Source organism: Arachis stenosperma, chromosome 4 (genome assembly GCF_014773155.1).
Source record: "Arachis stenosperma cultivar V10309 chromosome 4, arast.V10309.gnm1.PFL2, whole genome shotgun sequence".
In the NCBI taxonomy this organism is placed as follows: Eukaryota; Viridiplantae; Streptophyta; class Magnoliopsida; order Fabales; family Fabaceae; genus Arachis; species Arachis stenosperma.
The window spans coordinates 7,053,927-7,078,707 of NC_080380.1; the positions used below are offsets into that span (position 1 = coordinate 7,053,927).

Genomic DNA, 24,781 nt, shown 5'->3' on the forward strand with positions numbered 1-24,781 from the left:
CTCTGCTTGAACCGGGTTCCCTACTCTAATAAAGTAAGTGCCCCGAGGCTAGGTCTCAATCAATATAAAGAAAAGCCATCACTCTTAGCGCTGTCTCTTCAGTTGCGTACTCATTAGCCTAGTCTAAAGCTAGTTCAGCGAGGTAGTTTACTTGCTGACTCGATAGAGTTTGGGTACGACTCAGCTCTTTGAAAGCTTTCACCTCGACTAGAAGGAAGAAAGAAGCCTATAAGTATGTCTACCTTCCGCCTTGTCCTTAGATAGAAGAAGAACAGGAGAAGCAAGAATGGCAATAACCGTAGCTATTTCCGCTTCGGAATTGCTACTAGAAGGGAGTTCTCACCGGGAAAATCTCTTTAGAGAAGCAAAGTCCTAATCAAAGCAGCAAAGCAAGGTAAGTCAATTCTTTCTTTTAGGATAGATCCAAAGTGCCAGCGATTTAGGTGTTGGAGGAGTAAGGGCTTTTAGCCTAGGAAGACGACGGTGCTAGAGAATCAGTGAATGGGGGAATAATGATAGTCGAAGGGAGGTAGCGGTCTAAGCCTCTTAGGCTTGGCACAGGAATTCTTCTCTCACCCGCAAGGAAGTATTCAGTTATTCTAAAATTTTAACCATTTTTTATACCCTAATTTACCAATTCGACGTCTTCTTTCTCAAAATCTCTGTTGCCGCCTATTCATCAACCATCTCCCTTCACCGGCGTCATTCTCCCGCTCACTGGACATCATTGTCGCCTCCTGGGTTCATCAAGCCGTCGCCGCTTCACCAACCATCCCATTCACCGGCGCCACTCTCTCTTTCACTGGAAACAATCATCCGCCTATTTAGTGAAATTACCATTCAATTTTTCTTAATTGTATATACTTAAACCAAATCGAACAAAATAACAATCCACTTAAGAATAAAAATAATCATTCGCATATCTAGTGAATTGAACATCCAACATATTTTAATTATATAACTAAACTCAATTCAATCAAAATAACCATCTACATAAGAATTAAAATAATCATCTATATACTTACTAAAATGACCATCCTAAACAGGTCATTGAATTAATATTAATCTGTCCAAAAATGTCATGGAGAAGTCTAGCCTTAACAGCTTTTTGAAACTCTATTTTCATTTTCAACCTTCAATCCTTCATCAGTTTGATCCAAAGAGAAGAAAGAGATTGGAGTACATCACAAAATGCCAACACTATGCTATTAGCAAACTAACAAATTCAATAGCTAAAAGGGACACAAGAAGCACACAAACAGTGTTTATACAACCTTTTTCTCCTATTGTGATAGCTGCTGATGAGAATGAACGAATTAGAATATAGAACCATGAAAAGGCAATATCAACATAATCATGAATCATCATCATCAACATGAATACCAACACCTCAAGAACGATGAAAAAGAAGAAGCTCGGTGTTTCTTTGATGATAATGCAGCAGCCACAGAGAAGTATGGAAGGGACTGCGGAGGTATCCGACTTTCTTACAGAAAAATAAGATGCGATTTCGGTTGGTAGGAACCCCACAACGACGTCAGAAGTGAATGCGGCAGCGTCGGCACAGTCTCTGAGACTTGAAAGTTGAAAAATTATAATGAAATTAAAAATAACTGTTTATTAAAATACTAATTCTAAATTTTTAAATTTTAATTTTTAAAATTAAATAATTAATTAGAAATCTAATATTTAATTTTTAATTTTTTTAAAATTTATTGTATATATTATATACTAATATCATTATTTTCCCATACTTTCTCTTTGTGGGATGAAATTTGTTTAGTCTGCATAAGTGCATATGCAATTACCTAGGTTGTTAAGCTACTTACGCAATAAATAACGGAGACACACAAATAAATCTAAAATCGAATGCCAAACACCAAAACACATGCAACAAAAATCGCTGAGATTTTCCCGTGACGCCGCGAGTGTTACTGCCCTCTGCACTCTGCAGATGAATTTACCGATTTGCCCCAAACCAAACTTAGCTCAACGTCAGAAGCGTATACTTTTAACCATGTTAGAGCCACGTGTCAGGATCTGATTGAATGGCGCTGCGAAGTGGATCCTCTCCGCAGTTGTTCGAGCCTACTATATAGTTTCCTTTGGTCGCAGAAAGTGAACCCCATTTAGCAAAATCGAAAGCGAAGAAGAAAAATCATGGCGGCTTCAAAGCTTCAAGCTTTATGGAATCACCCAGCTGGTCCCAAAACTAGTGAGTTACCTCATTCGTTTTTCCTTTCGTACTCGATATTTTTTTCTATACTTTCTTTTTGTCTTATTTATTTTTGTCTATCGATGAGTTTTCTATTCGATTCGGTTCTTCGAATCTTCATTTCATAGCACATAAACTTCTAAATCGCAATCCGTTTCCAATTTTTATTCTTGAAGCTATAGGATATGACTAGCTGAAAATTCCTGATTTATTGGAAGGTCAAATGGACTCGCAGAGTTTTATGCTCAATTTTTTACCTTTTATTTTATTTTATTGAGAGGGTAAACATTATGTCTAAGTGTTCACGGTCAATAGTCTTAAATTAATCCTTTTTTGGGGATATATTTTTCGAATTGCTGGGATTCGTTTATTTTATTTGTTTAGGTTCCATTTCAGTTTACTTCAGCCTTTTTTTTGGGTATTTTGTCCAAATCTAATTGAATGCGATGAATTTCAAGTTTTCATTCCTTGGGAGTTCTATTACATCATGAAATTGGTGGTTAAGCGAAGAAAAGTAGAAGAAAATTGTTGGGGATTTGACAGATGAAGGTAGCATAATGAGGCATTATGGAGAAACAAGTTAATTTTAGATTTATTCATGTTATACTTTTATGCAAATGTTGTGACCTGGATGTTCCTAATCTACCCGAGGATAGATAGATTCAGGTCTTTAGCCATTGAGATAAAATGTATTGTAATTTATTGATCAACATTCGTCTGTGTATTCATGAATTGGTTAAAATAATATGATCAGAGGTGGCTTGCTGTTCTTGTAGTGAAATTTAAAGATCACTCACAAAGAGCACCAAAGGGATTATAATTTTCAGTAGAAAGTCATTCTTTCTGCTCTTCCACCTTGTTATCTCTCATTTGGTTGCATTGAACCACTGTTGCTATTGAGCGTTAAAATGAAAATTGGCTACTCTTTGCAATGCTTAAAAACTCATTTCACTTATTATGCAGTTCACTTCTGGGCACCAACATTTAAGTGGGGTATCAGCATTGCCAATATTGCCGATTTTGCAAAACCACCTGAGAAAATTTCCTATCCTCAGCAAATAGGTAAGGGATACATATTTACAATATCATTTACTGTTATATATTATGGACATAAATATGCAGCATGCTGCATGCATGTCTGAATTCCCTAGAAGGCACAAACATGCAGAAGTTTAAGATTTATACAGAATTATGAGTAATCATATCCATTTTTCTTTCTTTCTTTTTTTGCTGTTCAGCAATCAGCTTTTGCAGATACATTACCAATTTACCATGCATTAGATTTTATTTATATCTGTGCTGATTCCTGTTATCTTCCCCAGCTGTTACTGCTACTGGAGTTATCTGGTCACGTTACAGCACTGTTATCACTCCAGTAAGCTTCTTTTTTCCCCCTCAAAAGAAGGATTGCTTCGACATGTATTTGTGGCCTAATACATGGATCTTCTTTTTTCAAGCAAAATGTATCATTTGGCTATATTCTGCTTTGCAGTTGCATACCTCTCTGAATGTTGCAAGAGCGTGACATACAAATTTGACTTAAATGGTTCTATAACATCAATTAGGATATGCCCATGGTAGTTCTAACTTCTAATGTGCAATTTAGGAGGACATAAAATTCCTGTTTTTCATCAAATAATTAATTAAATCATTAGATCATGATGTATATACTACAGCCTTCTCACTCTGATGTATTCATTTTTTCCCTATAGAATTTGGTATCTCATCTTTTGTCCCTACATTTGTTATCCTTGCATATTTTTTCTGCAAACCAAGTTGCTTCCTTCATGTCTCCGTGTGTGTGTGAGCATACAAGATTTGTGTATTAGTAATGAAAATAGCCATAAGAGACATGTAAACTACTTTGTATATCACTTCCTGCGTATTATCAAGATTATAGTGTTTCTTTTTGGTTAATGTAGAATACATTTTGCATGATCCAGATGCATTTATGGTAATTATTTCTTATGATGCAGAAAAATTGGAACCTATTCAGTGTAAATCTTGCAATGGCAGCAACTGGCATGTACCAACTCTCACGTAAATTGCGGTGAGTTAATACCCCAAAGTGGTGGGAACTTCATGAAACTTGGCCATTGTTTTTTGGCAATAGTTGTTATTATTTTCTTGAGAATCCGTAAGGTGTTCGTTATGCTATTTTTTGCTATGTTTTGCCAATGGTTATTATAATCAGCAGTGAACATCCTTACCCATCATACATATATATTAACTTGTACTACTTTCCAGGCATGACTATTCCTCTGAGGCAGCTGTTGCAAAAGAATGATGACGAAAACATTTGAAAATCCCTAGTTACTGTGTCTATGGAGGGGGATGGCCTGTTTGTAATTTCCACACACAATTGAATTCTTGGTTTTGAACTAGTAATTTCATTCGTACTTTGGCAGGGCAAGAACTGTTGGATCATCCTCTATTGTGTATTTTCTTTTATTTGAATGTTGTAGAATAAGGGATTTTACACAAGTAGTGAAATGAATGTCACAAGTCCCGAATGAGCCCCTTGATATTTCTTTTTGCTAGCCTTGCCTGTGTAGTTAATTTTTCAAAGTGAACCGGTTTTCCGGTTCCCTTCCCATCATCACTTTTATACTTGATAGTTATGTTATTTCATATTTTCATAGATAGCTTAAGAATTTGCAGCCTTCTATTCTAGAGTATACCTGATTATTATATCATGATCTCTAAGGTAGTATTTGGAAGAGAGACAAAGATTGAGAGATTGAGGCTGAGAGACAAAGACTGAAATACGTCTTAATATTTTGTTTGGTATAAAGTGGGAAACAGAGATTGAAATAAGAACAAAATTCTAATTTAATTTATACAAAGGATAAAATTATAATTAATTAATTGAAATACGAGTATTTTAGGTATAAAATGTTATTAAAATTTTATTTTTCACTCAAAAAAATTTTTGGAAGGAAAATTTTGAAGAGAGAGACTGGAATTTTAGTAATAATCTTGGGCCAACAAATATGATATTGAATTTCAGTTTCCAAGTCTTTATCTCAATACTTCAAACATGAAAATTCTAAAAAGACCCGTGCATTTGCCCGGACACATAGACAATGGAGTATTATCGTGCTGTTTTCTATATTCACACAGCTGATAAATAGAATGCTTATTATCACGTTAGGTTGATATATTTTGGGAATTAACCTACAACTACAAGCAAAAGACCTCTGAATTTATCTCACAACATTGCAAAGTTGAATCAACTTGAAATAGCACAATTTCATCAATATATTGAGTACAAAAATCCACATCAATTCCACAATATCCCGCCTCAATAGATATCTAGGGGAAAAAAATAAATATGTCCAATGGTTGGGGAAAAGGAATACTATGACCATCCCACCAAGGACACTGAATAAGAAAAATATTATAGGCATATGCCAGTACAACAATCCAATCTAAAATGATCAATGGGTGAACACAAAACCAGGTGAAAATATACTTTTGTTGATCAAATACACGTGTAGATTGGTGCACTAATGCTCACTATCCTGAGGACTTCTGTTCACTTTGTGTTACTGGCCATCTCTTGTTTGATTAGTTTTTGAATCAGAGTCATTTTCATCGTCATGTGATGTTAACCCCAAACTTAAATCCAATGTGCTTTCATTTAGATCTTGGCGTACTACTTGATTTTTGTCCTGAGGCTGAAATATAATACCAGAGTCAAAATTATATATGAAATTAAAAGGAAGTCAGATCAGAATGCTAATTAGTCACTTTATGGACTTTGCCAGGAATATTAGACATTTTTAATTACATGATAATCAAGCACATCCATGGTTTTTCAAATTGCATAATGCTTGTTTAAACCAATAATATTCTCCAAAGTCCAAAGTGACAAACGAACCATAACGATCATCATCTATTTTTTTAACCCAAAATGACCCCTTTCATAAATTTATGTAAGCTAACTATGCATACAGTTTTGCTTCCCTCTATAGTTCTATATGACGCGCTGGAAACAATGAAGAAAATGTGCAGAGACATGAAGCCCAATCACAGGCAAAGGTTTACCTGACTTTCATCTGCAGGGACATCATTTATGTCAGGTTTTTCATCCATAGTCTCAATTTTGTGACTTGGTTCTGCTGCAATTGGATCGGTATCAACTGGCTTATCTTCTTCAATCTTTTCAGCACCATCAATTTCTGCAGCCTCATTCCTTTGCTCCTCTGGTACAGCAACCTACATCATTAGACAACCCAGATTTCCAATCCTCATTAGCATTTAAACATAAAAAATCAGTATCAACATGTGCAAAAAGCTTAGCTTTACCAGAACGTTCTATCAACAACCTAAAAAACATTTTTAGCAAATGACATATTCATGAGATCAGTCATCCCATATACATGTAAATTTGAATTACCTGCCCCGAAAGGATAAATACAGAAGTTGAAGAGAGGTATCAAAATCTTTGCACTAATGGACAGGATAACAAATTACTGAAAACTAAATTGGTTATGGGTGAGTAGTTCCCCCAAAGGCATTCACTTTCTTTTTTCACATAACTTTTAGCTCTGATACTTGAATAGTCTCACTTTCTGCAAACTTGCATTCATGATTTTCCAAATTCTATCCTCAGATAAAACTGCCACCACCTGTTAATAGGGTGGCATTGCCATCAATTACCTTTATTTTGCTATCACTCAACAACTTCAGCACAAGACTTGGGTAAGTATTTCCATCTTGGCGGATTCATACTATAGAACATACTTCAAAACACAAAAACAAATTCGGCTCAAATAGAAATAGCATCAACCTCATTCTACATCATATCTTTCCTCTCATTCCCATCACATACCATAGCCTAAACAATCACTTCCACCACACTCACAACAGACCCAAATCTCCCCAACTCCTCATCACTATAATCCAATAAAAACCCTAATTTCAACACACACAAAACCCAAAAACCAAAAGCAAAGTGCAAAGGTCAAGACTTTTTCTTTTCCATTTAAATATACAGATAAGAGAGGCGCATTGTAAGTGAAATACCGGAATATATTTGAATTTCCTGCGTGGCGGCTCTTCGGGGGCGTCAGAGGGTGGTGGCACAGAATCCTTGGCAGCGGCGTTTCCATTTGAATTGTTGTTGTTGGCGTTTTGAGATTGGGTTATAGGGGTCCACTTGTAAAGAAGCAGATGGGAACCGTTATTACCGTTAGAATGGTGCGTGTGATTGTGATTGTTATTGTTGGCGGCGTTGTTATTGTTGTTGTTGTTGTTGGAATTTGCGGAAGCAGAGGAGGAATTGGGTGAAACGTGGACCCACTTCTTCTTCCACTTTCTAACCGGTCCGGTAAACACAGTCGCCGGTCCGTATCGGGTGGACGACCGCCCCAGCCGGGCCCCGACACCCTCCATCGTCGCAGATCTAAACTCTCCGAACCCCGATCCGCACAATCTAAACCCCAAAACAAAATTTTATTTAAAAATTATTAAAATTTTATTATTTTTGAGGGGGAAACAAATTGGAATTGGATTTTGGAGTTAGAGAGTTTGGGACTCCTCTATCTCTGTGGGGAAAAAAGGGACTCTTTTTCAGTGTCTCTCGTAAACACAATTGACCATGATTCCTTTTTATAGTTTCAGTTTAGTTTCCAGGTTTGGGGTTGAGGGAAGGATCGTGTGGCTCAAGAAAGCTACTTCCTTTGAGCTAGTAAATCGTGGCCGTTCGCTGTGTGTACTGGTTGCTCCTCTCCTTAGTCAACTTTAAATAACTTCTTTTGGTGGGATTTATCTAATCAAGGAAAGATATTTTTTCTTTTTTTTTTTTATAGAAAAAAAAAACTATTATTATATTGAGATAGTGGTTTACTGTACTATGGTGGTTTTGTGAAAAATCTTTAGACTTTAGTTTCAATTTTAGAATTTATTTTAATATATTATTGGCATAAAAAATTTATATTATTAATTGATTAGCATAATAATGATATAATTTTTATACATTATTAATTTAAAATATTATATTGGGAAATTCATTTTTTAAAATTTATCATTTGAATAATCATAGAAATATATAAACACAGGTGAATGATAATATAAATTTTTCATACAATCAAACACTCAATATAATATATATTATTATTTATAAGGTCTTTATTAAAATTATTATTTCAATTATGTGATAATATAAAATAATGGACTAATTGATGGTATAAAAAAACTTAAGTCCATATTCTATTTAGTATTTTTTGTTGTCTACTACCTAGTCCATATTCTATTTAAATTAGGAGAACTATTTTCGACTATTATTAATTTTAGAAATATTTTTAATTGAAAGTTTAAATCATCACTAGTATCCAAAAAATTATCAAACGCAAATAATATTATCTAATCTTATTGGAGTTTCTATTGAAAATAAACTCAATCTCCAAAATTAGAAACGAACGATTACAAGATTTAATTCATAATGTTTGCAATTTTTACAATATTTATTCATATTTGATCTAAATTTTACGGATATGATTTGATCCACAAATAGTTAGAATCAGACATTAAATTTTATAGATGTATCCACATATCTAATGTACAAATCTAATTAAATGATAAAAATATTATAAACAAATGAAAAATATAGTGTTTAAGTGCTCTTTTTAATTTGGTTTAGTTAGTTTTCGATTTGTGTTCCGCTCTTAGAATGTTAGTATCTTAAAAGTAGTTGTTTGTTGTTGTTGAAATGTTAGATAATTAGGTTTGGTTGTTTTATTTATATTATTAGTCGTATATATTTGATTGTTTTATTCCTATTATTTTTAAAAATATATTGTTTAAAACAATGTATTTATTTGCAAATAATTAACTAACAACATTAAAAAACCTATATTAACAATTAACATGCTTTTAAATTTATTGCTTATAGAATTAATGCATTCACAGGTAAATGTGTCTCTGTCCCAATGAGCAATGAGTTTTACATATATGCTTTTGTATACAAATTAAAATCATGGATGTGATGAGTCTTGAGAATCAGATCAGGTCATGTATGGTGTTATGTTTGGAAATATGTAATAATAAATCCTCCAGGGTAGGCTACCACATTATTATTCATTATTTGACAATACAAGGCGTGTTATAAGAAGACAAGAAAACATGGAAATATGGAATAAGCAGGGACTGTTGCACCTCTATTGTAGATAACATTATTACTCAATGACTAATCAGTCCATAGAGAGTTAGAGACAACCCTTACTTTAATTTGAATATCTTCTCTTATCCTGTTATCCATATGGGAAATGGTTCACTCTTACCACACCATGCGTCAAACCTGATGCACCTAATTCCTATCCGCCAATCTTAGCCTGATTCAACATTTATGTTGGTAGCCCCTATGCTTGTAGAAGTTTTGTATGTGACGCAATTAATAAGGTACACATGATATGCATGAATCTATCACAATTTGCTATTATATTGAGTTGACATGGATGCTGTCTTTTGCATTGCTACGGATGGAGGCTGCAAATGTGCAGTTAAATCATGCTCTTTCGGTGCTACTGGAACTTTGGAACTTTTAACTTTAGAAGTTAGAAGCCCCTTATTTCGCTTTAACTTCTTATTATCTTGGTCCCAAACGATTTAATAATTTGTGATGTCAATTTAATTTTTACAAAACTTGTGTTAGATGTCACAAATATTTTAGGAATTAATCAAATATTAAATATACCAATTTTATTTTTATAACCGATAGAAAATTTATAAATGAGTTAAGCTTGAAAAAGTAATTTGAATAATCCTTAAAAAAATATATGTAATTGGTCTTAGTGCTTGTTTGGGTGCTATTAAATTAATAAAAAAAAATCTTTTTTTAATAAAAGATATTTTTTATTTTTTAGTGTGTTTGGCAAATTTCTAATAATAAAAATAAAAACACTAAAAAAAATCAAAAAAATATTTTTTTTGAGAAGTTACAATTTATATCTTTTTCTTCTTATAAAAAATATTTTTTATATAATAAATTAACAAAAAAATATTTTTATCTTATTTTATCCAAACATAGTTGATAAATAAAAAATTTTTTTTTACATAAAATATTCAAATATAAAATTATTTTTATTTTATAAAAAATTAAAAAAATATTTTCTTAAAAATAACATCCAAACAAGTGCTTATATGACTGACTCGACTCAAAGATGATCCAAATTTGTCTGGATTACTTACTAAGTACTTAATTTGTCGATCAAGAGTCAACGACTAATTTCTATTTTTGTCTAAATTTAGTTAATTTACTTTTTCATAAGTAGAAGGCTGACTATGAAACCTCTCCATATACGTCGTACATATGTATTTAAATTTTATTAATCAGTTAATTATTGTAAGTTGGAAAATATACTATAGCTTAGACCTTTTTTATTTTATAACCCTCAAAAGATTTTAAAATTAGTGATTTTTTTTTTGGTTTCCCACGGTATTCCCCAACCCGACAGGTCAAGGACTTGCCACTGGCCAATGGGTTGCTGCATGCACAAGCGGAATTCGAACCCCCGACACTTGCTTAAGCGGATTAATAAGCTAACCATTAGACCAATCCAACTTGGTTTTAAAATTAGTTTGATACACTAGCCTAAATCTCTTTTTGGTTATGGGCCTAAACTGGTCATATTGGGTTGGGTAGTAAGAAGATGGGCTGAAATTGGTATACCCTAATCAGGTCCAACTTAAAATTAGCCGAATCTAAATGGGCCGAACTGGCTGGTTTTGAGAGCTTTAGTAATTAAAATCCACCGCCCATCAGATTTGGTATGGACGGTGGAGATCTTTCCTTTGCGCACAGCTGTATAAATAGGTAACGTAGTCACTCATTTTTCCCAAATACTTTCGGGTTAGGGTTTCTCAATGTTCGTTTGCATGTTTTTGCAATTGCTCGCATCCAAAATCTATTCTAACGTCTAAGTTCTAACATTATGATTATTGAGTTAATCAAATTTCAATTTCGTTGTTGAAGGCTACATGTACCAAGGGAAGGGTAAATGGTTTCAATACCCTTAATCTTGAATGTGCCATGGTGGCTGTAGCCAAATCAAGAAATTCGGTTAGGGAAGCTAACTGGCCGGTTGTTGTTAGATCCAATTTTTGGATCTCCATCGACACATCTGCTTACCGAGCTTCCCACATTCTGTTTGTGTTGCATTTCAAATTCTAGGTTTCTTTTAACCCTTTTTTATTTGTGATAAATGAGAAGGGGAGAAGAAGGAGATAGCTTTGGATTTTGGCTTTATTTTCTTGAAGACCCTTCTCTTACATTGAACACACTTTTGTTTTCTCGAAAGGGTCACTTTCCAGGCAATCTGCTTCGAATTTTCCAGCTGGTTGCGTCTAACGGTGCCTACATATGCTTCTGTGTTCTTTCATTTCTGTTCCCAGAATATTGAAATATTGAAAGCATCTCGAGTCTCAAGAAAGTTGCATTGTTTAAAAAGTTTACCTGTTATATTTGAATTTTTATTATTTTATTTTATGTATGGAGTTCAAATTTATTTCAGTTACACTTATATAGTTGGGGACTCTGTTTCTTTTGAAAACTTTGTTCTCTCTAAAGTGGAGATGAAGAAAGATTGTATTTATTTTCGTGATTCGCATGTTAGTTGTTACCTTAAAAAAAATTCACTTTTATGGACCACTTAATTCGTCAACTATGCTAGCTGGATTTTTGACAACACATAATACAGATCCTCTCCCTTTAACTTTTTTGGACCACTTAATTCATCAACTATGCTAAATGGATTTTTGACACTACATAATACAGATCCTCTCCCTTTCCTAAGAATCCAGTCCTATACTATATAATGATATTGAATTTCAGAATAAAAATTATCTAAAGGAAACTAAATGCTATTGTATTCCTTGCTAGTTGGCAAAAATATGTAAGAGCAATGGATAAGAAGTTTGTTATGCACTTTTTATGCCCTGGCCTAAAGTATTTTTAAAAAAAAAAAAAAACAATGGATATCAACTCTGGTTACCTAAAATAAGTACATTAAAAAAAAATTCATAGAAGTTGATTTATTTATGATTACATCCCAAGGGCATCGGAATTAAGTGCAGCTGTCAAATGGCTGATTCTGAATCCAGTTTTATTGACATAATAATCTACCTTACAATTTTGTGCTTTCATGGGCCTTGCTTCAAATCTAATGGGTCTTAAAGGAGTTACAAGAGACCCTGAAGACAAAGTTGATGATGCATTTCTAGTTGAAACAACATTTGTTGTTCTCTTGTAAGAGCTGAACCACTTGGCTTGCATGTACACATTTCTTCTCCATGGAGGAATATGCAGGTCCCTTGTTTTCATGGATCCCTTTATGGCACTGCACATAAGCTTCACAACTTGCTTCAGTTCTTCCACTTTGCCAACAAATATACGTGGGAAAACTTGTAGCAAGGACGAATATTGAATGGTTGGGCGAGCGATTTCGAACTCAGATGCAAGGAAGACTTCAACTATGTATCGCTCTCCTGAGAAATTGACATCAATGTACTCATAGTCACCGGATTTTAATCTTCCAGTTTTCTCCCACCGGGATTTGCAAAGCCCTGTTGCAATGATTATACAAAAAGGTTCATCAAAAATTCAAAACTAGTCCCATAACACAGTGCAACTATTGTTTCAATAAATGCTATTTGGAAAATAAAGATTAATTCACACCAAAAGTACTCATGGTCATTGATAGTTAAGATTGACATGTTTAATTAAATTGTTAGTTATTATCTAAATTCTAACGACTTTTAACTATTAACTTCACAATTATGTGTCAGTTTTAATAATCAGCACGAATTCTTAAAATAATTCACATAAGGAAGTACTCACCAGCATCCAAACCATTTTTCCTCAAGCGAGACATCAATTTGCGTTTGAAATCCGTGGAAGAAGTGATCCCAACAACTGCACAAGCAATCTCAGCCTCTCTTCTAATCATGTCCCTTTCATAATCGCCACAAGCAAGAAGAGCTTGCAACATATCCCTTTTCTCACAATAGGAGAGCTGCGATGATGTTTGAACCTTCTCTTCTTCATCACCCATTTCGTCATGATCCTTCTCTTCACCATTCCTCTCCAAGAAGGACTTCACCATATCAGACAAATCAATGGAACTCACCAGAGAGTGCTCGCTCCCGCTGCTCTCGCAGTGCCCCATGCGCGCCGCCACGTCAGCGTCAAAGGCCGCAGCCACTCTCTCAAACCTCGCCGGAATCAGAATCCTAGCCATATCCAACCTAGAGAAAACAATGAACACTGAATCTTAATTGTGGTGCATATACATCTATCTGTATATATAATTGATTTTCGAATGGCGAAATGGTGTGTAAAAATTACTGCTTGAAAGGATAAAGGAAAGGGAATTTGGATAGAAAAGGGGAATGGCGTCGTATTATTTATACCTAACGCCATTGTTGACTGGTGGAAGTGTGGAACAAGTTGAAGCATGAATGTAGGCCGAATTGTGACAATTTGTTTTTAATTTTGATGAACCTGGCCACCAAATGAGTCCGGATTCATTGCGTAAAAAATGTCTAGATTAATAATTTTACTATTAATCTAGACTATTTGTAATACTTAATTAATAGTAAGAGAAATATTATGATGATAATCATAAGTTGAAATTCAAAACTGTTGTACATACTTGTGAATGATAGCATATGATAAAAGGGAAAATTTGCTCGAGTTTCTTTCTTGCTTGCCCTTTTTTTTAATCTACCTATAGTTAATAATTAAAAATAATTACATAAATTTAACTAAATTATCATATAATAATTTTATAAGAAAACAACTATTTATAACTTTCATATTTTTTCTGTTGTCCGCTGGCTATTGTACACACGAATTCATTCCTATTTCGTCTTTTCAACATTTTGAGTTAATTATTTCATTGCATTAAGAAGAATATTAGTATTAACTTCTAATGTTAAAATAGTAATATTTTTAAAAGAAAAAATTTAAGAGATTAGTACTTTTATTAAAATTTGGTCAACACTTAACCAACAAATAAAAATTAAATAATTCCACATTATTAAATGTAATCTCACACCATTAAAAATATTATTAATAACTAATTGATGGTTATAAATTACAAAAATTACTGGATCCTAGCACTCATCTTTTTAAAATTTTAAAATATGAATTAATATTCAATTGTTGATCATTTCAAATTTTTTATTTTACCTGTATGCAAAATTAACTCTGCATGGTAATAAGCTGTTTACCTCTTCATGACAATAAGCTGTTTGCTTTTTGGTAATAAAATTTTTGAATAAATTTGGCATTAATCATACCAACAAAGTGGATCCACTAAAAACTCAAATACACCTCTTTCTGAAATATTTTTCAATTTTTTACCACTTATAACTCTCTTTGACACTTTGTTACATAAGTAATAAGTGATAGATTATTTTAACCATAATTATCAGATCAAACTGTGAATAAAATTGATGGGAATACTGAGTCATTAAGTTATTTTTACGTCTTCAATTGAATGGAAACGAATCCTCTCACTTAAACAAAAAGGAAAAATTGACTTTGATAAGTTTAAATTTCCATCCGGATTCATTGCCTCAAAAATGTCTAGACTACTAGTAATACTTGATTAATAGTAAGAGAATATTATGATAATCATAAGTTGAAACTCAAAACTGTTGTACATACTTGTGATATTATATGATAAAAGGGAAAATTTGCACGAGTTTCTTTCTTGCTTGCCGCCTTTTTTTTAATTTACGTATAGTTATCTTGTAAAGTTAATAATTAAGAATAGTTAAATAATTTAATAAATTTGACTAAATTATTATTTAATGACTTTATACGAAGATATCAGATATGTATAATTTTCTATATTTTCTTTTTGTTGCCCCGCTGGCTATTGTACACAAGAATTCATTCCTATTACGTCTTTTCAACATTTTTAGTTAGGAAGATAATATAATATTAAACAATGTGAATAATAGAGATATTAAATTTTTAATTTAATAGGTATGTAGATAATTATGTTAAATATTTTTAATTGGATAGTTATTTTTTTATTTGATTTACTCATATACAATTAACAATGACTGAATGTTCAATTCATTAGATATTCAATTTTTTACCACTTATAACTCTCTTTGACACTTTGTTACATAAGTAATAAGTGAGAGATTATTTTAACCATAATTATCAGATCAAACTGTGAATAAAATTGATGGAAATGCTGAGTCATTAAGTTATTTTTTACGTCTTCAATTGAATGGAAACCAATATTCTCACTTAAAAAAAAGGAAAATTGACTTTGATAAGTTTAAATTTTCACTATTAAATCAAATCCATGAAAAAGTTTATACTTGGTATAGTGAAATAAAACTTTATTTTGATGGATAAAATTTAGTTATACCAATAGTTAGAAAATAAAAAATATTATATATGCACAAATTAATCACTGGTAGTGGGTATTTGTGTATACTTAAACATATCATTTTAATCTTTTTTAACTGGATAATTAGCTATCCGAATAATTAAACTTGTAATAGATTAGTTTTCAGAAAAAAGAGAAAATAAAAAGCAAATAATTTTATAAGTTTTTGAATAATTAATATGTGAAAGTGTGTATTTAAATTAATTAAATAATAATAAATTTTTAAAAAGATTGACTAAAAGCTGAAAGTTAGAAGATAACTATTATTTTTTATTAAATAATAATAAATGTTTAAAAAAATTGATTAAAGACTAAAAAAACTAGCATTTTTTCTTATTTAGCTGATTTCATTTAGTGATTATTTTTTCTTATTTAGCTGATTTCATTTAGTGATTGATGAGAGGATGAAGCTATGTTTCTAATTGGTATAGTAAGCAGTAACGGGCTGCAAATTTTGATTTTTTTTTAATTTGACAATTTTTATATTTAGTTTATTTCTACAAAAATATTATTTACAACAATTAAGAAAACAAAAAGAAGAAACCATACCTAATAATTATACCAAAAATTAGGAAAATTGATAATATTCGAATATTATGCAAAGATACTAATAAGGAAGGGTAATTGTATTTTTAATTAATCTATAATAATTTTTTTATTTGAATATAATAATAATAATAATAATAATAATGATAATAATAATAATAATAATAATAATTAAAAATTATTGAATCAATTATATTTAGAAGTTCATGAAAAATGTTAAAATTTAAAATTCTATTAATTTATTTACATAGTTTAAAATTTAAAATTCTATTAATTTGTTTTACATTTTTTACATGTACCGTTAGTTATTCCTTTTTATTTTGAATTGAATAAAAATATGTAAATTCTCTCTTCAGTTCTCTGCGTACTTCTTGGCGTACTCTCTCAATTTTATTAAAAATAAAAACAAATAATAACTCTTTGTATTGAATTTTAATTCATCACGTGTTTTTTCTTTACATTTATGCATGTAACAGTGACGTTGTATATACGTTATCATATTAACAATTACAATCGTCAAATAACAAAATTGAGCTTATTAATTAAGCTATTAGACGTTATAAATAGATTCAAGTAGCCTAAGAAAAAACTCGCACCATCTGATCTACTCCTATCTTCTACTTTTTTTTTTCTTCATACTAGTTATAATAATAAATTTTAAAAGTTTAAAAAACAACTATGACCATGATAAATCATCATCTTTAAAGAAAAATAATGGTGACTTCTCTAGTGGCAATAACAAAACAATATGCCAAGCTTTGAAATTTACTTCTAAAGCGCGGGGCAAAACGGATAAAGTACCATTTGAATCAACTACCTGTAGAAGTTTATGAAAAAGTTTAAAATTCAAAATTCATTTTATTAAAAATAAAATAGTATTAACAATTACAACCGTAAAAAAAATTACCTTGTTAACTAAGCTATTAGACATTATAAATAAACTTTAGTAGCTTAAGAGAAAATTCGCACTATCTGATATACACTTATCTTCTATTTCTTTTTTTCATACTAGTTATAATAATGAGTTTTAAAACTTTAAAAAACAATAATAATGAAAATAAATCATCATCTTAACAAAAAAAAAATAATGGTGACTCTTTGTGATAAGAGTACATGCGTTGAAGAAAGCCTGTACTAAAGAAAGAAGAGAAGCTAGCCAGTAAAGAAATTAAAGGAGATTGCTTTGATAAAAACTATTTGGATAGTAGTTACATATGAAAATAATATTAAAAATAAAAATATATTATATTAAGTAATCTAATTATTTTTAGATTAATGGGTCTAAAAAAAAATTAGTTCTATCAATCATCATTTATGCATTTTAATTATATTAATTAATTAGTTAGTTAATTAATAACCCACTTCATTTCAACTACAAAAGTACTAGAAACAGGAGAAACAAGAGACTAGACAGCATATACGTCTATGTCCACATTATTAGCTGATTCTATTTAGTGATGACTGAGAGAATGAAGTTATGTTTCTTAGTTGGTAGTCAATATTGAGCGTGTAAATTTTGATATTTTTAATTTGACCATCTTTATCTTAGTTTATTTTTACAAAAATATTATTTACAACAACTAAAGAAAGAAAACTATACCTAACAACTATATCAAAAATTAGAAAAATTGATATTATTCAAATATTATGCAAAGATTCTACTAAGAAAGGTAACTGTATTTTTAATTAATCTATAATATTTTTTTATTTGAATATAATAATAATAAAAATTATTGAATCAACTATTTTTAAAAGTTTATGAAAATGTTTAAAATTTAAAATTTTATCAATTTATTTTGTATATATATAATTAGTTAATTAGTTAGTTATTCTTCTTTATTTTCAATTGAATAGAAATATACAAGGTTTTTTTATTTACTCGTACTCTTTTAATTTTATAAAAAAATAAAAATAAATAATAACTATTTGTATTGAATTTTAATTTATCACGTGTCATCTCACTAAATTTATGCATATATGACAGTGACATTATACATACGTATACGGTTATTATTATATTAACAATTACAACCGTAAAAAAAATTACCTTATTAACTAAGTTTTTGGGCATTATAAATAGACTTTAGTAACTTAAGAAACAATTCACACAATCTTATCTACTCCTATCTTCTACTTCTTTTCTTCATACTAATTATAATAATGAGTTTTAAAAGTACAAAAAAAAAATAATGATAGTATTAAATAATCATCTTCAAAGAAAAACAACGCTCCTCTAGTGACAACAACAAAACAATATACCAAATCTTGAAATTTACTTCTAAAACATGTGACAAAACCGGTAAAGTACTATTTGAATCAACCACAAAATTTATAATTTAAAGTTATGTTAATTTGTTTTGTATTGGTGTATATATACAATTAGTTATTTTTTTTATTTTTAATTGAATATAAATATCCAATTTTTTTTTCGTACTCTTGCATACTCTCTTAATTTTTTTAAAAATAAAAATGAATAATAACTCTTTGTATTAAATTTTAATTCATCACGTGTCATCCTATTATATTTGTGCATGTGAGAGTGACATTGTATATACGTGATCGGTTATTATTATATTAATAATTTACTTTGTTAACTAATTAAGCTATTGGACATTATAAATAGACTTTAATAGCTTAAGAAAAAATTCACACCATTTGATCTATTTCTATTTTCTACTTTTTTTATAATTAATACTAGTTATAATAATGAGTTCTAAAAGTTCAAAAAACATCAATGATAAAGAAAAACAATGATGACTTTTTTTAGTGGCAATAATAAAACAATATACAAAGCCTTGAAATTTGCTTCTAAAACATGTAAAGTGATAGACAAAGTGCCATATGGTGCCAAGGCGGCATGTGTTGCATGTCAACTCTTACACAAGGCGACTGTGATTGTAATAATTAAGATTGGTATATGGGTATTAGTTTAATTAGTTTATAGTTTGTACATAGTTAATAGAATTCCATACATTTTAGTTTCTTTAAGCTATATAAGCATTATCATGTACATAGTTAATATATAGATGAATAAATCCCATCTTTAGTCTAGTTTAGTTTTTTTAATTAGTTTCATATAAGCATTAATTATCATGTACAAAGTTAATATATGAATTATAATTTCATCTCTACTATTACTACTCATCTTCCCCTCTAAACATATCTTCTCTTCCTCTTTAATACATTCAAGTCTCACGGACATGCATGCCTTTAATTTGACGTGCTTGTTAAAAATTATTAAATCAACAACCTTTAAAAGTTTATAAAAAAATTTAAATTTAAAATTTTATTACTTTATTTGCACAGTTTAAAATTTAAAATTTTGTTAATTTGTTTTATATATATATATATATAATTAATAGCTAATTATTATTTTTTATTTTCAATTGAATAGAAATATAGAAGTTTTCTCTATTTATTTTCTTGCGTATTCTCTTAATTTTATTAAAAATGAAAATGAATAATAACTTTTTGTATTAAATTTTAATTCATCAGGTGTGATTCCACCACATTTATGCATATGGAAGTGACATTGTATATAACCAGAAAAAATTATGTTATTAACTGCGCTATTAGGCATTATAAATAAACTTTAATAGTTTAAGAAAAAATTTGCATCATCAAATCTACTCTTATTTTCTATTTTTTTCTTCATACTAATTATAATAATGAGTTTTAAAAATTTAAAAAAAATCATAATAAATCATCGTCTTCAAAGAAAAAAAATGGTGACTCCTCTAGTGGCAACAACAAAATAATATGTCAAGCCTTGAAATATACTTCTAAAGCATGTGATAAAACGGGTAAAGTACTATTTGAATCAACTATAAAGTTTAAAATTTAAAATTCTTTTAGTTTATTTGTGTAGTTTAAAATTTAAAATTTTATTAATTTGTTTTGTATTGTGTATATATATTTAGTTATTCTTTCATGTTTTCAATTGAATAAAAATATATAAATTTTTCTTATGTACTCTCATGTACTCTCTTAATTTTATTAAAAATAAAAATAAATAATAAGTTTTTGTATTAAATTTTAGTTCATCAGGTGTCATTCCATTACATTTGTGCATGTCACAGTGATATTTGTATGAAAAAGTCTAGGGAGCCAATGGCCTAAGCGTACAATGTGTACAATGAAGGTTTAGAAAGTATTAGAGATATGAACATTCGTGTTACGTTGTCTTGTCAGGTTACGCTTTTGGGGATGAGTGGTTTCAGGAAATGGTATTAGAGTTCCAGATCCAGAAGGTCAAAATTAGCTTTTTATAACGTGAGATGTTTATTATTCCTGGTATCTGGATGGTTATTCTGGATAGTATAGGTGATGTTCATTTTATTCATAAACTAAAGATTTAGCCCATTGTTCATTTTATTCATAAACTAAAGATTTAGCCCATTGTACACATTGTACGTTTAGTCCATTGGCTCCCTAGCACTACTCTATTTGTATATACGTGAAACGGCTATTACTAGCGTGATAACCCGTGCAATGCACGGGATTCACGAAATTCAAACCTTTTTAAAAGAAACCTACTAAGAATATAATTAAAATGTATTCTATAAAAATAAATATATTGTATTAATTTTGAATCATTACAAAATTATCATTAGACTAAAATAAAAAAATAGATTACAACAATTATTCAATATGTCAATAAATATATAACATATTTTGTAAGATAATAAAAATTAATAAAATATTCAAATAATTGCTAAACACTAAAAAAAATAGGAAAAAAAAACTACAATCGAGATGTAGTTAACTATTATGTATTATCTTAAGAACACATAACGTCAGGATACTTATTATTAGCAAAACAAAATATATACAACATATATAAATTTGTTCATTAAACAAAAAAATAAAATATGTCCAACACAACTTAACATATAAGTCAAAATATCTATCAAATAGAGTTATACATAGGAATCCTAACAGCGCTGAATCGATAACTCTATTTGGCGGTTAGCTATCGAGCTGAGTTTCAAAGTGATGGTATCACCCTCCTTTAAATTGTATGTTCTACAGCATTCACTCCACCCGACCCCAAATTTCCATTCTGTGCGTCTTCCTCCACTATTCAGTAAATGAAAATAGAACACATTCTTCTCAACATTGGAATCTGGACCAGTGATTGTCCAAATCGAACCATCTCCAAATGGTTTAAGATACACAGCAAATTTTGAAGCCAAATACTGCAACGAAAAATTCATACTTAACATAAACATAATATTTTCATACACAATGAATAATAGATTTAGGAAGAACATCTAATAAGTTTGAAGAAAAAAAAAAGAAAGAAAACAATCTTTAAGATCAGGTTACCAATCTAGATTGTCCGACATCCCAAGTTGTGATCTTCTTTTCATAAGAAACCTCTGGAGCATATCTAATTCAAGATAATATGAAGCTGAGTCATCACAGTAAAAAATATAAAGCTATCAAATGATATTAAAATACAAAAGACAAAGAAAATAGTTACATGTAGCATTACCTAGGATTAGCCAATTCATTTGACGCGTTAATGTGTTCATCAACTTCCGATGATAAACTGCTGCGACTGCACAAATCTATCGGATTATGTGGATCACCCCCCACAAGTGGCCCATCCTGATCATTGTGTTCATCACCATCCGATGAAAACCGTTCATCCGTTGGTTCAGACCTAGATAGAACAATCACATCAGCTGATGAGTCCTCCTCCATCCTGGTATACTTTATGTGGAAAACTCTTGACACATTATCAAGTGTCTCTGGGTCCATTAGCTCAGGAACATAGCAGTCAGGATCAAGGTGAACTTGGATGGGTTGCTTGTCCTTATTGAACAATGAAATAAAAAAAATTCCAAAACCAACATACCTAAATTGAATAGATGCCGGTCTATCGATAAGATAGAAAGTTCTAATGAGTTCAAATGAGTACTCAGTTATCAGCAATTGATCATTCTTTCTAATCACTTCCAGCGATAAACAATTATCTAACTCGTCAATGACATAGAATATTGGCCCTAATCCTTCCCCATGAGTTGAAACAAAGTTTGAGGGAAGAGCTTTGTCATCCTATATTCAAATTTCTTTCCAAAGTTAAGTCGTGTAACAAAACATGCTAAAAAAGCTTCACATAATTTCACCTAATTATTTAGCAAATAGAGGTACTTTAAATCTACTATTATTACAAACTGAGTAACACAAGAGAACAATAATCATGTAAATGAACTAACATTATAATGAGAGGAAATATTTAGAATAGATAATTGAGAAGATTCTAGTTCAGTAAACAGCTCAATGAATCTAAAAAAAATATCCATATAAAAGCAACAAAGGGACAAAGCAATCAGCCTCACACATGCAGAAAATAGTAAAAAATAACAAATTAAAGAACATCAACCCAAATCAGTAATCTAATTAATTGAGACTGATACTACTGGACAAAACTGCACATTCGCCATTATATTTGGTTACCTGCTGACTGAAATCGCAAAATCTGAAAAACAGTTCTTCTCCGCTGGGCCAATATAGCTGGGTTGCTAAAAACCTCCTATTAGCATATAAAGGCACGATTAGAATTTAAGACTGAGACTTTGAAGCAAGAAAACAACTGACTAAGTATACAAAAAAAAATAGTAACAAACTAAAAGCACATCAATGAAAAATACCCAAGAGACCACGTTAGAAAACAACTATACAACATATTGTATAAATTACAACAACTTCTGAAATCTAGCCCACATACAAATGAGAAGGCAATAAAAATAAATTACAACATGAAAAATATCAGAGTAAGAATTAAAAAAAAAACTATAGATGGCATTACATCGATATTTAATTCACATTAAAATTTTCAGAAGTTAATCTGAAAATATATTGAACGGAAAAAGTGAATGAGACTTCAATGGAATTGAAAATGCAGCAAAGAAGACATCTTCTCTAATGCTCAGCACCATACCTGTTTGGATCTTCTCTATTAGCATCCATGGCCATTCAGACTTATCAAATAGAGAGACTTGATACAAAGATTCAAGAAGAAATAAAAGATGTTATCTCCTACTGCAAAAGAGAGCATTATAATAAAGTAAACCCTAACAGCATATTTCAACAAATTCAAGAAAAATAGGTGATAAAATTGAATAAAGAAACTTAAAGAACAGACATAAAGAAAGAACAGCAACCATTCATAAACAAAAGAAGAAATACAGGAACAAAACTATCATTATTTATTCCAGTAAATTAAAGTTCTACCGAATTCTAATTATAGTAACATCAAATTGGGAATCCAAAAGTTGAATAGGAGAAGCTGGGTCTATAAATTTTGATTTTGAATGCAAAATAAAATTAGAAATTGCTAGATTCAGCCCAAAAAAATTCAAATAGATTAGTGAATCAAAATGGAAATTGGAATGCAAAAATTGAATAAGAGAGGAATATAACATAAGGTAAGTAAAAAGACAATCTTTATAATGATTATAAATAGCCAAATTTTGATGAAATAGACAAATCACATGCAACAAACAATTCAAGAGGTAGAAATAGGAGAATTGATAATCACATTAAATTCTAAATAAGGAAATAAAGAAGATGAAACAGATTTATAGACCATACTCAACGCTAACAACAACTGGAAAAGAATATAACCAACAACATGAACCCACACAAAAACCAAATCACATACACAATTTCCAAATTACAATTTTCAGAAACCCTACACAATAAGATCTGGAATAACAGTGAAACAGATACCAAAAAGGATCCGAATTTGCAAATTTAGAAATTTCACAAACCCTACACAATAAAATCTTGCCTAACCATGGAACACATAGCAAATATGATCACAATTCGCACAATTAGAAATTTCAGAAACCCTACACAATAGAATCTCAGTTAACCATGGAACAGATACAAAAAATGATCACATTTTGCATAATTAGGAATTTCTCAAACCCTAGGAAATTGAATCTAGGTTAACCCTGCAACAATAACCAAGATTGATTAGAAGAATGTATACAATGAAGGAAAAGAAATAGGATGAAGAGAAAAATAGGTTTGAACGCACCTAATTGATAGGATCAGAGATCTTCCATTTGAGCATCCACTGGAAAATGGCTAAGCTGGATGAACGGCGACGAACCAAAGTCCCAGAAAAACAGGGCTCCTGAACAGAGCTTTGTAGGGCAGAGTAAGGAGAAAAAAGCAAAGCTCGTAGGGTTTCAACTAATCATTACTTGTTCAAACAAATCGATGGAGAAGGCAGGTTGCGTGAAACACTCGCTGAAAGGGAAGATAAGTTGCGTGAGCGAGGAGATGAAACGGATGAGTGACAGCGATTTGACAGAAGAGCACATGCATCCCCTGAAGATCAAAAGCTACAATGGAGGGGATGCCATCGTTGAGAAGAGGCGCCACCCGAGACTGGAACCGGCATGAAACACGGAGAGGAGGCCATGTCGGAGAGAATGCATAGTGACGACGCTAGGTCTTCTGTCTGAGCTTTTTTTTTTTCTTCGCGTGTCTCTTTTGTTTGTGAACTTTCTTTTTTTATTGTGTGTCTGTGTGGGGGTAGGGAGGGCGGTGGGAGAAACCAGAGAGACCCTTGGTCTTATCATCT

General features: G+C 30.8%; 3 protein-coding genes and 1 non-coding gene across 4 annotated transcripts; 2 read left to right on the forward strand and 2 right to left on the reverse strand.

The window, feature by feature from the left end:
* The first annotated feature begins 1,989 nt into the window (after window positions 1-1,989).
* Window positions 1,990-4,746, forward strand: LOC130974305 (mitochondrial pyruvate carrier 4). The gene is made up of 5 exons (XM_057899117.1): window positions 1,990-2,215; window positions 3,179-3,277; window positions 3,538-3,590; window positions 4,192-4,265; window positions 4,463-4,746. The coding sequence occupies exons 1-5, from the start codon at window positions 2,161-2,163 to the stop codon at window positions 4,500-4,502; spliced, it is 321 nt and encodes a 106-aa protein (XP_057755100.1). The 5' UTR covers window positions 1,990-2,160; the 3' UTR covers window positions 4,503-4,746.
* Window positions 4,747-5,458: 712 nt separating this feature from the next.
* Window positions 5,459-7,792, reverse strand: LOC130973204 (uncharacterized). Its single transcript, XM_057897643.1, has 3 exons — window positions 7,247-7,792; window positions 6,266-6,436; window positions 5,459-5,895 (listed from the first exon to the last, which is right to left on the reverse strand). The coding sequence occupies exons 1-3, from the start codon at window positions 7,613-7,615 to the stop codon at window positions 5,764-5,766; spliced, it is 672 nt and encodes a 223-aa protein (XP_057753626.1). The 5' UTR covers window positions 7,616-7,792; the 3' UTR covers window positions 5,459-5,763.
* A 3,461-nt stretch (window positions 7,793-11,253) lies between these two features.
* Window positions 11,254-11,364, forward strand: LOC130978476 (small nucleolar RNA snoR109). Its single transcript, XR_009086117.1, has one exon. It is a non-coding gene; the product is annotated as a small nucleolar RNA snoR109 (small nucleolar RNA).
* Window positions 11,365-12,260: 896 nt separating this feature from the next.
* LOC130974506 (uncharacterized) lies at window positions 12,261-13,566 on the reverse strand. The gene is made up of 2 exons (XM_057899380.1): window positions 13,056-13,566; window positions 12,261-12,781 (listed from the first exon to the last, which is right to left on the reverse strand). The coding sequence occupies exons 1-2, from the start codon at window positions 13,453-13,455 to the stop codon at window positions 12,261-12,263; spliced, it is 921 nt and encodes a 306-aa protein (XP_057755363.1). The 5' UTR covers window positions 13,456-13,566.
* Between the last annotated feature and the right edge of the window lie 11,215 nt (window positions 13,567-24,781).

Bases quoted from the DNA above. Each gene is read 5' to 3' on its own strand.
- LOC130974305 (XM_057899117.1), top strand. From the start codon at position 2,161: ATGGCGGCTTCAAAGCTTCAAGCTTTATGGAATCACCCAGCTGGTCCC. The intron at 2,216-3,178 runs GTGAGTTACCTC...CTTATTATGCAG, and splicing joins CCCAGCTGGTCCCAAAACTA to TTCACTTCTGGGCACCAACA. The intron at 3,591-4,191 runs GTAAGCTTCTTT...CTTATGATGCAG, and splicing joins ACAGCACTGTTATCACTCCA to AAAAATTGGAACCTATTCAG.
- LOC130973204 (XM_057897643.1), bottom strand. From the start codon at position 7,615: ATGGAGGGTGTCGGGGCCCGGCTGGGGCGGTCGTCCACCCGATACGGA. The intron at 6,437-7,246 runs GTATTTCACTTA...CTAATGATGTAG, and splicing joins GGAAATTCAAATATATTCCG to GTTGCTGTACCAGAGGAGCA. The intron at 5,896-6,265 runs GTAAACCTTTGC...ATTATATTTCAG, and splicing joins TCCCTGCAGATGAAAGTCAG to CCTCAGGACAAAAATCAAGT.
- LOC130974506 (XM_057899380.1), bottom strand. From the start codon at position 13,455: ATGGCTAGGATTCTGATTCCGGCGAGGTTTGAGAGAGTGGCTGCGGCC. The intron at 12,782-13,055 runs GTGAGTACTTCC...TCATTGCAACAG, and splicing joins GAAAAATGGTTTGGATGCTG to GGCTTTGCAAATCCCGGTGG.